This window comes from Crocodylus porosus, unplaced genomic scaffold, assembly GCF_001723895.1.
Source record: "Crocodylus porosus isolate Cpor-Errol unplaced genomic scaffold, CroPor_comp1, whole genome shotgun sequence".
Lineage (NCBI taxonomy): Eukaryota > Metazoa > Chordata > Crocodylia > Crocodylidae > Crocodylus > Crocodylus porosus.
In genome coordinates this window covers 76,028,154-76,044,209 of record NW_017728918.1, presented here as the reverse complement: position 1 = coordinate 76,044,209, position 16,056 = coordinate 76,028,154, and the positions used below count along the sequence as shown (strand labels likewise).

The following is a 16,056-nucleotide window of genomic DNA, read 5'->3' as shown; positions in this document are numbered from 1 at the left end:
AGGCTGAACCAGTCTGTAACTGTACAGACATCCCCTCTGGACTGAAAAAATGCAGGCATGTGCCTGCAGTGTCTCAGGCTAGAAGCTGGGGTGTGCTAGAGCAGCCCTCCCTTCCCTTCCACAATGATGAGCTGAGGGAGCCATGGCCAGGCCCTGGCAGGATGCTTTGATCACGGAGGGGTCCCCCCCACCCTGCCCAAGCAGCTCAGCAGGGAATTGATAACACAGTCCTTATCACCACTAACTCGGTGTTTATCACCCCATTAAGAAAACAACAGAGGGACATTACCAGCTACCTGTTGATTCTGTGTTTGTCCAGAAGGTGGTCTGCTGTGTGCCTGTATAAGACAGAGGGAATGGAGGAATCTCTGCTTGGCAGGGAGGGGGGAGGCAGGAAGACACCTGTAGTCTCTGTTGAGCTCCAGCCAGGGAGCAGAGGGGAGGTGCCAGCCCTGCTGTGGAGCAAAGAGCCCTGCCCAGCCTAGAGAACACGCTGAGTTGCTGGGGGAGTCTGATTTAACTGCAACCAGCAAGGGGTCTGGGACAGACATTGCATAAACCGGTTTGAGCCAAATCAGTCAAGCCTGATACGACATTCAATCAAGTTTATCTCAAACTGGTTTCAGCCACTTTCAAACTGGTTTATATACATGGAACATCTGCTCTGTTACAGGTTTAAACCAGTTTCTGATCACGTAAACTGGCTTATGTGTAATGTCTGTCACTAGCCTAAGTGCTGTAGTTCAGTCCATCCCTTGCCTCAAATCAGAATCAACTATACTTAAACCAGTTTTTGCAGGCTTTTGCTGAACTGCTATATTGTGTTCTAGGAGATGAACAGAAACTATTTATCAACAAATAGGAAATGGCAGTCGTAAAAATGTCTTTTACCTCTGGAATCTCTAAATATGCACCTGGAACTTTTGACAAACACCCATGGCATGCCAGAGCTTCACATTTTTTACAAGCTGCTTATTTAACATACAGTATATTGACATTCAAAAATCTGGAAAAGCAAGTGGTTCATTGCCCAAGAATACAGCTGTGTAAAGGAATTCTGGTTTATCTTGAAATGAGTGTAAACATTATATATCTCTTTAGCAGCTCTGTAATATATTGATTAATGAAGGCTGTGGAAGAAATGTAAGCTGTCCCTTTTCTTGATCCTCTTCGCCTTGGACTGGCTAGCTGCTCGCTTTGAAGAAGTAATGCAGCTTTTCTCTTCTTTCTTGTACCGCAGGCATTTCTCCTTCTAGCTGCTGCACAAGGCAAGGTTTGCCAGTTGTTGCCTTTGTCTGCATGGCAGTGTTGTGGCATAGGAGGGAGGTGGGACATTATTCTGATTAAATATTGTGGCTTAGTGAGGAACAGCTGTCCCTACTTTTCTACACTAGAGTCTGAATTAGTAGTGTACTGGTATCACCTCACTAATGTCACAGATCATCCCTCCAATATAGACTTTCATGTTCATTTTTGGTTTAAATAAGATAAAATGTAAATTTTTAAGCTCTCAACAGCAGAGTGCACTGTGTTATAAGAAGAAATGGACTGTATTTAGGTTAAAAGTATATACAAATCCCTTTTGAATAGCTTGCTTAGCCAGTACTGTTTGGCTTAAAAACTTTTTACATGATATAAAGCATGCATAGAGCGGTTGAGCCTTGTGACAGAATTAAACTGTTAATAGTGACTTGAATGACTAAAGAACTACTGTATCATTTACAAGAATTTCTCACTACAGGGTAATGAAGTACATGGCTAGAATGTGTGAGAATAATGCATCTCTTTCTCTAACTACATAGCTGAGCCACATTCACGACAAAGGATATCATCCTGCTGGGAAAGGAATCCTTGACCCACCAGTGAGACGGAACATTTAACACAGTTAAAGCATTCACTGTGCCACTGGCGGTCTTCAAATGAGATAAATTTGGCATCTCCAAGAGCTGAAAAAGAAATTTGAAAAACAGAGAATGCAATGTGTCTAAAAATAGTCTTTTCCTACTGTTGTCTTTCACACAGAAATAGATGTGTGCATGTGTACATGTGTGCACACACACTGGTAGCTAAAAGTCTACTGTGGATGATACGTTTGTCCAACATCTCATTGCAGGAACAAAGAGTTGTAGATGTGAGAAATATTTGCAATAAAATCCCAAACTGTGAAGTGATTGCCTGTTTTAACATCCTTTTATTTCCAAACACAGACTAGGCTTATCAAAATGCCCCCTAAAATGCTGAGTGCACTTTTCCAGTTGCACTCAGCCTGTCTGATAATGAACTGCAATAGAAATCCTGCAGCACATGTGGTTTCAGCAAAGCAAATTGAAATTCCATGACTTGTGTTTTTTTTCCTTGCCCAATATTCAAACTGAAACTCAATAGATTTGTGCCCTGTGAAAAGCCAACTTCTGGGATGGCAGTGACTCAAAAGTTTAATGATTAACATAGAATCATAGAAAATTAGGGTTGGAAGAGACCTCATGTGGTCCAACTCCCTGCTTAAAGCAGGACAATCCTCAACTAGATCATCCCAGCCTAGTGAGTCTTAAAAACCTCAAAGGATGGAGATTCCTCAACCCTTCTGGGTAGCCTTTTCCAGTATTTTACTACACTCCTAGTGAGTTTTTTCTTCATATCTAACCTCAATTTCCCTTGCTTCAATTTGAGACCATTGCTCTTTGTTCTGTTGTCTTCCCCCACTAAGAACAGTCTAGCTCCATCCCCTTTGTAACCACCTTTCAGGTAGTTGAAGTCTATTATTAAATCCCTCCCTCAGTCTTCTCTCCTTCAGGCTAAGCATCTGAATTAAGAATACAGAAACAAGGAGGCTCAGGAATATATGAGGGGAGCCAAATCCTATCATATTTGATTGAATAGCTACCATTTTCTTTTGCTTGCTTATATTTGTAACAAGCACCTATAATTAACTTCAGCATTGGACTACAGGGGTAGCAGACTAACTCAAATGTATGGCCTCAGAACACTTTAATAATTATGGAGTGTTGAGGTAACATTTAATTTAGCTCTGTGGGCTTAAAATGTTTTATAATCATAAAAGAGCTTTGCATGATTGGCAAGATCTCTATTTTTATAAATGTGCTGTACCTGTTCAGAATATTAAATCTAATTAACCTACAATTGTAGCAGTTTTATATCAAATAAAACCTAATTATAGAAGCAATGTGTGTACATCTACAGTAGAGCGTGAGAGTTCTACAATATCTCTCTCCTGTAGCGATCCTGAATCACTCATTTGCACCTTTTCCACTTCACATATGTACAAGAACATATATAATTCCTGAGATGGCCTTTTCAGCACCTAAAATAACTTTTAGTCCCATGACAGATGTGTTCTGCATATTCTTACACGCCATGTTACATAAAATAACAGTGAAGCCAGAATCTGTCTTTTTAAACTAATAATTAAAACTTCCAAAAACTTTAATTGCAAATAGAAGATTTTACTTGTTTGGATTAATTAAAAGACATCTGACCTGAGAGAGTACTGATACTATGGCAGTCTCAACTTACCAGTAATAGCGTTGTTGCAGGCTGAACATTTCTTTGCATAAAGATTGCTGAAGCAGTCCAAGCAATATGGATATTCGCCTTTGGAAATAAAGCGTTGTCCAGACAACTGCTGCTTACAGCCAGCACACAGAAAGCATTCTTTATGCCATGGTTGGTTATTAAAGGTCACGCCGCCAGTAGTTATTACCTGTTATGTTAACAAAAAGCAAACAAACAAAAGAATAAAAGCATGACTCACAAGCTGCAGTGATCAGATATTTAACCACAAAACTTCATTACTGCAAGAATTCAGAGCAATTTTAAGCTTTAAGGATTTCTAAGTTTCTCATTTCTTTTCTCTCTCATATACTGAGAAAGGGGAAAAAATCTGTTTGTATTTTGATCTAAATATATATTTTGGGGGGCTATTCATGTTGGTTTGATAGCCAGCCAACCTTATACAAAGGGCAGATTGACTCTCCATGAAATTCCCTGGTTGACCATGGAGATACACATTTTGGAACACACAAGCTCTTGGAAAAGGATTCCCCAAAGATGGTGGTAAACTTATCTATGGGACTGTAAAGGTTACATTTCTACCTGGAAAAAAAAGCTTGTTCTAACAACCAAGGCAAATTTTGAAGAAAGGAAAGCCATTTTTAAAGGGAAGATGGAGAAGGGAAAGTACTTTCAATGTCAAGGAATGTGTTTAATTCATGTGTCTCCAAACTTCAGATTTCCTATGGCCTCACTTTCTATTGCTCAAGGCTGGTTACTACCACAAAGGAGGGCCTTTAATACCTCTACTGCATTCTTAGGTGAGATGGCATACAGAATTTATAGCGCTTAAGATATTGCATAAAAGAATACTGTATTTAAAAATAAGGATGAAAAGAACTATAACGTAAGTCTTAGTTGTCAGTTGTGTGTTTGCCATAGAATGCATGTCAGCTGGCTCAGGAGATAGGACAAATAGGAGAAAAATTTTTTTATGCTTAAATAAAAATGGAGGCATCCTCATGTTTCCCAAAATGCATTATTCAGTAAAACTGCATTATTCCACTAAATTATTTAACAACATAACCTTCAAATATGTTACCTGGAAAAATTAAGAGCTAGTAAAATTGGTTGGTGTCTCATGAAAGACAGGCAGGTGGTAAGAAATTTTCTTCATGCCAGCAATGTAATTGAACAGGAGAGGAGTGGGAGGCAACCAGGGCACCAGCCCCGGGTGCTAACTATAAGGGGGACTATGAGCTGGGCAGTGATGCCCCACACCTAGCAGTGCATCTTGGGGGTGGGAGGGATGAGTAGAGTGAGTAGATTGGTGCTCCCCCACCACTAGGGAGTTTTTGTTATGGCAGGTGCAGCCCTGTACCCAACAGCATATTGGGGGGAGTGGGGGGGGGGAAGAGTGAATGGAGTGCCAGGGGCAGCTCCCAGGTTGCCGCTGCCACAGCCACCTACAGGTAGTCCCTGCTTGGCTTCCCCTTACTGCTAATATCACTGTGGCTGCCTGCAGGTGGTCCTCACTCCCCACTGACACTGCTGCTGCCCACGGGTGGTCACTGTGCCCCACCCCCCACCCCAGGGGGCACACACCATTCATGCTTGGGCTACATTTAACTGTATCATGTCTTTTTATATTATAATTTACTTGTTTTTCACTACTGCTAAATTCTGTAGCCACTGCCAGTGCTGTAGCAAGGAAGTTTGGCACCCAGGGCAAAGGCCGCCCTCGCCCAGCACACAGATGTGGGGGGCACACAGATTTCATAGACATTAGGGCTGGAAGGGACCTCAGAAGATCATTCAGTCCAGCTCCCTGCCCCAGGAGCAGGAAGTCAGCTAGCATCAAAGGATCACAGCAAGCTAAACATCCAAACATTTCTTAAAAGAGTCCAGAATAGGTGCTTGCACCACCTCTGGAGGGAGTGTATTCCAGGCCTTGGGGGCACAGACAGTAAGGAAGTTTTTCCTTATATCCAGCCTAAAACGGTCTTGTAGGAGTTTGTGCCCATTGGACCTTGTCATCCCTTGCAACGCTTCAGTGAACAGGCGTTCCCCCAGATCCTGATGCACACCCCTTTTGTACTTATAGGCTGCCACCAGGTCACCCCTGAGCCTGTGATTTTCCAGGCTGAAGAGTCCCATGGCCTTGCCTGGAAGTGCATGCAGTGGCGGGAGCTGCCCTTCCTGCATCCCCACACCTCCTTCCCCCTCCAAACGAGCTGCTTGTGGCTCTGACCTGCACCCTGGCCCAGCTGAGCAGTGCTTGTTGGCACCCCTTCACTTCAGCACCTGGGGTGGTTGCCCCACTTATCCCCTGCTTGCTATAGCACTGGCTACTGAATTTGTGAGACTTCCATCTTTGAAGTAGGGTGGATCTCTTTTATGAAGTAAAATTGTTCTGTTAATCCTGTGTGTGCAGGTTTCTTTTTCTATCACCAGAACCTTACTTTCAAAGGCGAATCCTGCTTGTTCGCACAGCTTGTGGTTTGGCTGAGGTAAGATAAAGTGCTAGGGGCTTTATTTTTGTGATAGTGTATGCAAATTAATCATGATTGACTGTATCAATGCCAAATATATTTAGAGGAACATTCCAAAGATTAATTATTGACTTTATTGCTTAAATTACAGGGACTCAGTAAGGGCACAAACATACTGCTGACGATTAAGTATGTTTAAAAGTTAACTGATGCAGTGCAAGGCTCTTCTAGGCAAAATGTACTTCAAGAACTGCCGACTAATACTTAAAGAACTGCTGAGAAGCAGAAGCGTTTTAAGGAACCAATAAAAAACCCCAGCTGTCCCTATTGTGGAATACTGCGAAGGTTTGTGGACAGATCATGTTTCATCATCACTCACAGATTGTTTTTGTCCTGAGAAATTGTTGGAAGGCCAAGAAATTAATTTTTTTGTATACGAGAAAGGGAAAATAGTTTTCAAATGGCGCTTTCTGGTAAAGAGAAAGAGGCGTATATGTTAAAGAGGTGAATTATTCAGAATTTTCTTTACCTTTCAAATAGTGCTGTTTAATCCAGTTGCTACCTGGCATTGGGTTAAGAGAGAATTTCCAGTAAGATCCTAAATACTTTCCTCATTGTCAATGTTTTGACTGTGCTTATATAAATGAATGACAATTGTAGAAAGAAGAAGAATTTTATGGGAACAATGAATTGTGCTCAGTATCTTCTCAGTCCATTTCTACGCTATGAGTATGGACAGATGAGTATGGACAGTTGCCCCGGTGTAATTTAAATTGGTTTTGCATACCAGTATAAATTACACTGGGATCAGCAACTGATAAACTATCCTGAGAGCTGAACACACAAGATGGCTATTAGGGCTGTGTGATGGCTATTAGGGCTGTGTGAAATTTTGGCAGCCATTTCATTTTGGAGGTGTTCTGGCCCATTTCAGTACCTGAATCTGAAATGAAATGGAGGGCTCTGAAACATCTCAGAAACTAAATGAAACCACCTGAAACATTTTGGATGTTTCAGAATGTTTTGGAGGCAGGCTTGCGGGAAAACAGAAACTCAGAAGAGGGAGAGGGAAGAGAGGAGGGGAAGGACTGCTCTGATATTGACCCCTGTAGCTGGCCAGTGTCTGTGATCTGTCCCTGATGTCCCTTCCAAACCCAGTGCTCTGGAGGAGGGACGGAGAAACAGCATATAAGGCTCTGTGTGAAGCCTTTCTCTCTGCCTTTTGTGAGCTGTCTGTCTGGAAGCAACAGCGTGTGAAAGGTACTGGCTGGCTGCAGTGACTGGCTTCCTAGTCAGTCTCTTGCTAGTCTCTCTTTTTGGAAAAGATTGGATACACCTTTCCAATATATTACAGATAGAAGATATAGTAAGCAGATAGAAGAAGATACATTGTACAGAGAAGATAAATTACACACACACACACACACACACATATTAAATGCACACAAGATATATTACACACACATTTTCCAGCACAGCAAGCATTATGAAGCATGTTGGAAAGGCAGGTGCCAGATCTTCTGGCAGGGGAGCAAGCTTGGCACCAGTGGGAGCATGCCCAAAGGGAAGTCCCCCTTTCATTCCAAAGCCCCCATCCCCCAGAAGCAGAGGCAGGCCACCCTGGACCAGTGGGAGAAAGGTGGAGGGAAAGGGGGGCACATTCCCAAGGTAAGCGAGGTCACCCAGAGCACTGGGGAGATGCTCGCTCTGGATAGCCAGCCCTTCTCCTTAGTTGAGCAACTAGGGTTCAGGTGGCTTATGGAGCTTGTGGTCCAATCATACCGTGTGCCCCCATACACCACCTTCAGCAGGATGGTGGTGCCCTCCCTGTATGAGGCATGCAGGGAGTACTTGAAGGAGGAGCTGCACAAGGCAGGTCCACAGGTGGCCTTACACTTCACCTTGGATATCTGGAGCAGCTGGGGTGAAGATCATGCCTACCTCTCCCTCACAGGGCACTGGTGTGATCAGTCAGGCCATCAGTGGGCTCTCCTTCAAGCTGAGGTGATGGATGAGTGAGTCTCACATGGCAAGGGACATCATAGGGACCATAAACCTCATGGTGCAGGGGTGGCTCAGTAGGCAGGGTGAGCTCACTTGTGGGTTCCTGGTCACCAGCAACGGGGCCAGTATGGTCAAAGTGGTCCATAATTCCAGCTTTGTTGGCATCCTCTGTGTGGTACATAAGTTCCACCTTATAGTCAGGGACACCTTAGAGGGGGACAGGGCTGCCGGTAAGGATGCTATCACAACCAGCCAGCTCATTTCAAAATGCAGGAAGGTGTTGGGCTAGTTCCATCAGAGCATCAAGGGGGACAAGATGTTGTGGGACAAACAGGCAGAGCTGAGCATCCTGCAGCACAAAATCATGCATGATGTGGAGACTCATTGGAACTCCACATACCTGATGCTTGAAAGGCTGGTTGAGCAACAGAAGGCCATCAATGAGATGATTTCAGTCGGGGAGATTGGGATCAGCAGCCCCCTTAACAAAACAGCATGGGATACCATCTCCCAGATCGTGGTGGTCCTCAAGCTGTTCCTTGAGGCCACAGAGAGCCTCAGCGCTGGTGATGCCCTCCTTAGCCAGGTGTTCCCCATAGTGAGGAAGCTTCAGAACCAAATGGAGAAGTTCCAGGGGATCAATGTTCTTGTGGGGCAAGCCACTGTCACCAGAGGTGCAGGCACTGGTGAAGTGACTAAAGGAAGATATCAAGAAATAGCTAGATCTGTTGTGATCCAGTACGGTCCATGTGCTGGTGGCCATGTGCGACCTGAGGGTGAAGGGGAATGTGTGCACCTGCAAAACCCTGTATCACTGGATGAAGGTGCTGATGAACAGAGTCAGGGAGGCAGAAAGGCAGAGGTGGGGGGACAAGGAAAAAGGGGAACCACTGTCCTATGCCAGCACTCCATCCACCAGCCAGTCTCTTCCACAACAGGTGCTGCCAGTGTGGGCCAAGGGCATGGCTTCCGTATTGGGGTCCAGAGGCACCAGAGCCCAGCATTGGGCAGGTAGGACCGAGGTTGTGGAGCCACTACTCTGCAACCCCTTGGCCTACTGGGCAAGCCACAGCCAGATGAGGCAGGATCTGGCAACAGTTGCCCAGGAACACCTGTCCTGTCCACCGTCCAGTGTTCCAAGCGAGAGGGTATTCAGCATTGCTGGGGTTGTTGATACGCCACCGCACTTCCTTGGATCATGGTTTGGTGGAGCAGCTGGTATTCCTCAAGGTGAATCTCCTGCTGCTGGGGTTCTCCAAGCTCCATGTGCACACTGAGTGCCACCCCCCTCATTCCATCCACATCTATTTCCTTTTTAAATTTTTTTCTAAACCATTTAATGCCCTGCTCTGGAGCTGGAGGTGGCACTCACTATATCACCAGCTAGCAGGCAAAGAACATCTTCCTGCTGAGCTCCTGTGCCAGGATGAACTTTGAGGTATAAGCTGGGGCTATGGGGAAGGAAGAGGCCGCAGGTCCCGGGCATGACCTAAAACTGCATTCTGCCAGGGTCGGGAGGCCCGGTGGGACTGCCGGTGGTGTGGCAGCCCCTCAAAAATGCCAGGACTGCAAACCTCCCTGTTGAAAGGTAGGTAGAAGGCACCTTATAACCTCCAGCCACCACACACATGCAGAGTCCTGGTTAGGGAAAGCTCAGACCTGTAAGATCTTTGAGAGGCCTGAGGCTTGCTGGTTGCAGTAGAGCCGTGAGGCTCCAGGTAAGCTTAGGTGCCTGGGATATCATCTGTGAGGCATGGGCTGCAATCTTAGGGGAGGTACAGAACTGCGGAATGGATATCACCCCTACACATCAGGGGCCTAATGGGCAGCCTCCTACCTGGGTAACATTTGAATCAGTTGATGAAGTGAAGTTCATAGGCTCATCTGTGAAAAGTGGTTTGTAAATTGCCTTTGAGGATCAGGCCTGAGAGATTAGACAGTGTGGCTTTCTTGTGAGAAATGTGCCCCCACAGGTAGTTGGGTATTCTTGTCTGTAATAGATTTCCAATGTGCACTCATTCTGCTGCACAGTTGTTGCTTGGTATCTCCTACGTATTTCCATCAAGGTATTTGGTGCACTGGATGAGATATGTAACATTTCTGGAGGTGCAGCTGTAAGATCCAGAAGTGGTGATAGTTCTGTTGTGAGGTGTAGTAATTGTTGGGGGTGGTGGAGATATGTTGGCAGGTTTTGTATTTCTTGTCATGGCATGGTCTGGATCCATTCAGTGTGTTTTGGGCTGTAGGAAGTTTGCTTCTGGTGATGAGGTTAGTGAGATTTGGTGCTTGTTTGAATTTACAAATGACTTTTCATAGATAAGCCTATGAACTTTACTTCATCAACCTCCTGGATACAAAAAATCATGGGCTCAATATAGACACAGGATTTATGACACCCTATAACCTGCCTGACATCTGGTTCCCCAGGTACTTCTCCACTTTTATCTGCTACATCCCCCTCCCACTCCAGCCTGTCCCTCACTTCCTGACACCTCAATTTACATTTTCACTGACAGGCTTTCTTGCCTGCATTGCATACCAGCCTCTGGCTTCTTCACTATTCATTTAATCCAGGAAGAGCACACACCCCAACTGCAGATGCTTTCTCAACCTGACGAAGGGTTTTTGAATCGGAAAGCTTGTTAAGATACATTTCTCCAACTATTCAGTTGGCCTTATAAAAGATACCAGAGGTACCCTCAACTGGTCCATGCTGGGGCCAGGATCCAACGGGGGCTCAAAGGGCCAGGGGCCTGCCATGAGGAATGCCCAGAGCAAGAGGCTCAGGATTCTGACTGGCCTGAAGAGAGGGCCTGAGCCTAAGGGGAAGCCAAAGGTCCCAGAGAGGGGACCCACAGCTGGAGGGTGTGAAGGATGCAATGTGCGAAGCATGGGCTGCAGCGTAGGGAGGTACAGAGATGCAGAATGGATGTCACCCCAAAATGCCTAAATGGGCAGCCTGGGAAACATCTGATTCAGTTTGCCATCCAGGTGTGGAAGGAAAAAGAGGTGGTCGGCCCAGAAACAGGTGGACGGCCGGAGAGCTGACTGGCATTGGGAAGGCCCCCTATTACAGGCTACTATACCTGCTGTTTTCATCCTGCTGCGCCTTAACACACACACAAAGTCACACATCACACATTTTGCTTTTCAACAGCTTCAGGTGCAGTTTCACAGAAACCCTTGCTACCTATCTCTTTGAAACCTGGCAGGCTTCATGACCTCAGAAGGGGCTACTATCCCTGCTGTTTTCATCCTGCTTTTTTGTAACGCACACACACGTGACACAAGTTTTGCTTTGAAGAGTTTGAGGTTCAGTTTCACAAAAACCCTGCACCTATCTCCTTGAAATGTGGTGCAGGCTTCATACCCTCAGAAGGGGCTACCACTCCTGGAATTTTCATGCAAATAAGTCAAGAAATGATGAAGTGATAGGCATTTTAGTGATTTCCCTTTATAGCCTATGGCCAAATCAAAACTCAGAAACAGATTTGGCCAAATTGAAATGGAACAGTGATATGAAACATCGAAACAAATCATTGTCCTCCAAAACAGCCAAATCCATAACCGAAACAAAACATAGCCATTTTGCACAGTCCTGAATATTATTATATCTTTCTAGTAGATGGTGAAAGAGCAGGTAATGGAACCCTTTTTGTTTTTATCAAATGGCTACCTTGGGATGAATGTGAGCAGTCAAACCTATTCTAGAATAATTTATGCCTCTGGTGTTTTACCCCCAGTTTTTCAGTCTAAGTAAGATTATCCTGGTTTAGAGACTGTGTTATGTCTCCTCCTTTCCTGTACTAGCATAAGTGTGTTATCTGTCCAGAGGCTCAGATATATACCTCCTTTTAGTGAAAGAAATCATTCCTTCGCTGAACAGTTATTTGATCAGTAAGCATATTTAAAACAGAGCTAAGTTTAGATTCACATTAAAAAACATTTCACATAACATACTGTATTGATAAGTCTAACAGGTTAGTTTGATTTTCCTATACACCTAGAAAAGCAGCGACATGAGCTATGAAAGTGAACTTCCTTAAGTTGAAATGAAACATTACATTATAGTTAAATAACTGGACTAGATCTCAGTAAACCTGGGTTTTATTCCCAGCTGCTACAGACTTTCTATATAACCATAGGCAAGTCACTTATAGTCCTCATTTTATTGACAGGGATAAATATCCCTTCCTCTGATAAATCATCCCTTTTCTTTTAACTGTCTCTGATTTTGTGGATATAGTGCTTAATACAAAGATTATCCTATTCCTCTTGGCAGGCCAGGTTCTTTGGTTAGATGTGATATCTTTTATTAGACCAACTGAGTAGCTGGAAAAAAGTTCTTAGCAAGACTTCAGGTGTAGCCACCCTTTGTTAGGCAGAGGGAGTCTGCTGGTCTGAGACTCCAAGGAATGGGAGAAGCTAAGAGTGTGGTAGGAGGTCAGTGAAAATGTAAATAGGTAGAGATAAGCAAGACAAAGTTAAAGCAGGGGAGGGGGAAGAAAGCAGGAGGAAAGAAAAAAAAGCAAAGGTCAAAGGGAGACAACAGTGATAAAAACAGTGAAAAATCCTATTCTTCTCATAACCTGTAGGAGCTACTATACTACAGCTAACCAAAACGAACAGTAATTAGATATCATAGGTTTGAGTGATATGAGAATTCTGCTCATCCAAAACTCTTTTCATACTCCTGAGCAGCTCATAGGAATTTTTTGACAGTATTTTAAAAATATTTCTTGTTTGTGACCTAAATAATAAGCAGACAAGGGGTGCATCTACATGTGTATTTTAATGTGCAGCAGCCTATTTTGCTGCACATTAAAGTGTCAAGTAACAAAATGTGCAATTACACTAATGCACAGTAAAATAGGCTACTGCACATTAAACATCACTAAAAACGTGCACTTTTGGTAATACGCATTTGTAGTATCTCACATTGGACATACTAAATTTAATAAGCATTAATGCATGTGTAGATGCACCCAAGCTAGAGCATTTTTACACATGGCCAGGGGATGGGCGTTTTAACTAGAGTAGCTCCAAGAACCGCTCTAATTAAGGCACTGCAGAGCCTTATGTATCAGTGTCCCCACACTTCAAAATGGCGGTGGGGGTGCTTTAACTAAAGCTTGAATGAGCTGATACATGAGGCACTGATGCTGGTTGAGGTATGCTAATTAACACACTCCCGCAACTCAATTAATTGCTGTAATTACAGTGCGTCAGAGCAGCTTCTACAGGCACCCCTCTAGGTGGGAAGGGAAACATTTACAGAGGTTAGTTTAGGCTTGCATTTTCTCTAACCTATGTCTTAAGTTTTTTTTTTTTTTTTTGGTCTAGAACCGCACTAAAAAGTGTGATTGTATCCAATTTCTTCCATTTTATTTTTAGTAATTACCTTCTTGCAGGAGTAGCAATGGTGAGCAAACTGCTTCTCAAAACATGGCACACAATAATTCTCATTGTCCTGTGTAATCAAAGGCTTTGTTCCTAATGGTTGCCGGCAGTATTGACAAACAAAACAGGTTTCATGCCAGGAACTTCCTTTAAATTCCATTTTACGAGAACCTGAAAAGAAAACCAAGCAAGCAAAAAACTCCCCAGAGTGTAGTACATACAAATTAGGAAGTCTTATTTCTTTTCTTACTCATCATTCAGTGTTTGAAACTCCACCAAAAACGTGCTTGGGCCCTGATCGAATACCTAACCCTTTACGGGTGACTATACACATGCTTCAGGGTGGAAGCACATTAATTAGAGTGGCTCTAATTAAAGCGCCTGCAGCATCATGTGTATTTAGCATCCCACACTTAAAAATGGTGGTGGGGGCACTTTAACAAGAATCCATTTTCTTACACATGTCTTTTACCTTTCCTGAATTGGGTCAAACACATTTGTTAATGAATGTGGGTCCTTACAAAAGTCATTTAATTCATGGCCAATATTTGTTTCTATTAATTTTTCTTTTCTTTATCAGAGTGCAAGACACTGTGTGGTCACTTACTGTAGCTGATCATTTCCAACCCTTTTCAGATAACCACAGTTCTTACTTACGGTGTTTTGATGTATGATAAGTGTAGAGGCAATCCTGAAAGAAAGATGCCTAACTAAATGTTTACCAAAATTTTTGTACTTTATTTGTTGGGACAGACCCCCACCCCCCGCAAGTCCTTGCATTAACTCCAGTAGTTAGTGTTGCATACCCCTATGATTATGACTTTTATAGTTACAAATCTAGTAGTATTAGCTGCATTAGTCTGAAGTCAAGGAAAAGGCAGGTTAGATTTGCACCTTGTAGACTAACTAATGTAGATAGAGATATATACATAGCACAAAAATTTGTGAGCTGTAGCGTACTTCATTGGATGCTGTGTAAAGACATGCAGAAAGTAGAGTATAAGCAGAAAGAAATGTATAGTCACAAACCACTATAAGGATTCATTCAGTGACTTTACACTAAAGCTTCTTCCTCTTCTGCTTGTATGTTATTGGAGAATGGGGAGGCAGGCAGTTCTAACTTTTTCTCACAGAACCCTTTGAAGAGGAAGAAGAGGAGGAGAACTCTTAACAGCTGGTAATTCCTCTCCTCCATTCAGGGAGTGCCTACATCCCAGATGGGAGAAAGAAGTTGTAGAGTTGGTTGGAGTTTTCTGCAAGCATTCAGTACTCAGTGGCTCTGCTGCTTCCAGTTCTAGGAAGCTGCAGAACTAGGGCTGGTATCCCTTCATGATACAGCCAATGAAGATGCCTTAAGAGAACTAACCTTGCTGCTCTCCTTGCCTGTTGGGGCTTATCAACCTGAAGTTAGTGATTAGAAGCTGCAAGTATGAAGTAGCAATAAACAAGCTTCACTCTGTGGGGCTGCCAATGCATTTTACTAATTTATTTTCTCTGCTATTTCCACACCAAATAGAGAATTCTAGAAATTCTGTCATTTCCTTTTACCAATTTTAAGGCAAATCGTAATGTGTGAATGTGTGGGAACTAAAAAGGAGGCAGTATAATAATGCTAAACCCTGATGTCACCATTTGCACTTATAGTAAGGGATTATCAACATACTACTAATAGTACTTTTCCTATAACAGTATAGTTCAGGGCTCTCCAACTTCCAAGCAGCTGGGGACCACACATCCCAGGAGCCATACCAGTAGGGCCCACACACCCTGTGGGCTATACACCCTATAGATGCCATGCCTATCTGCTACACCAGGTGCCAGCAACATCCTGCACTGCATGCCCATTAGTCCCCCTCACTGCTACACCTGCAACCCTCCCTCCACTGCTGTACTGAGTGGCTGAGATCCTCTCCAATACTGGTGTACTATGTGCCTCTGACCTACCAGTTGGAACACCAGTTGAACACCCTGATGTAGTTAAAACAGTATAACAGGGTGAATACAATTACACTGGTATAAAATGCATTTTGAAATTATATAGATTATCCCTCTGCCTGCAAAGGGAAATAAACTGTATAACCATATAGCCCCATTCACACTAGGCAGTGTGTGTTTAAATAGTCCAACATTAAAATAATACTTCTAACCAAAATAGCTTATATCAGGAAAAAACTCATATGTAGATCAGACCTATGCATTTTGGAATCAATATCTCATTAGCTAGAATGCTAATTAGATTAGATAGCCATTACATTATCTTTGTTATATCTGTTTTAAAACTTCATCTGATGCTTCAAAAGGACATGCAGAGAGCAGGCTATCAAATAGAGTGATCTGAATACAAAAGACAGGGAAGGGAGGGAGGTAGGAAAAATGGGAGCAAACAAGTAATAAATCCATAGGGACATAGGGGTCTAAAAAGCTAATCCAGGTAATGGGATAAGAATCCATAGTCCCTGCTTGACTAGACTTAACATAATCCAGCCTGTGAGTGATTTGTTCTACAGTTTCATGTTCAAGTTGACTTTTAAAATCCTGTTGTTTAAGAACAGCTACTCTGAGGTTAGTGATGGGCTGTCCAAGAAGTGTTACAACATTCTGCCAGAGGCTTCTCTGTGTTTTTGGATTTGATGTCATATCAACATCCCCC

General features: G+C 43.4%; 1 protein-coding gene across 3 annotated transcripts in view; it reads right to left on the bottom strand.

Moving 5' to 3' along the window:
* Window positions 1-759: 759 nt before the first annotated feature.
* FHL5 (four and a half LIM domains 5) overlaps window positions 760-16,056 on the bottom strand; it is a 38,252-nt gene continuing 22,955 nt past the window's right edge. For all 3 annotated transcript variants that reach the window (XM_019537776.1, XM_019537774.1, XM_019537775.1), the window contains exons 4-6: window positions 13,408-13,577; window positions 3,535-3,721; window positions 760-1,946 (exon numbers count right to left, since the gene is read on the bottom strand). In XM_019537776.1, coding sequence (XP_019393321.1) covers window positions 1,795-1,946; window positions 3,535-3,721; window positions 13,408-13,577 — 509 coding nt within the window. In that variant the 3' untranslated portion in view covers window positions 760-1,794. The remainder of the gene's footprint in view (window positions 1,947-3,534; window positions 3,722-13,407; window positions 13,578-16,056) is intronic.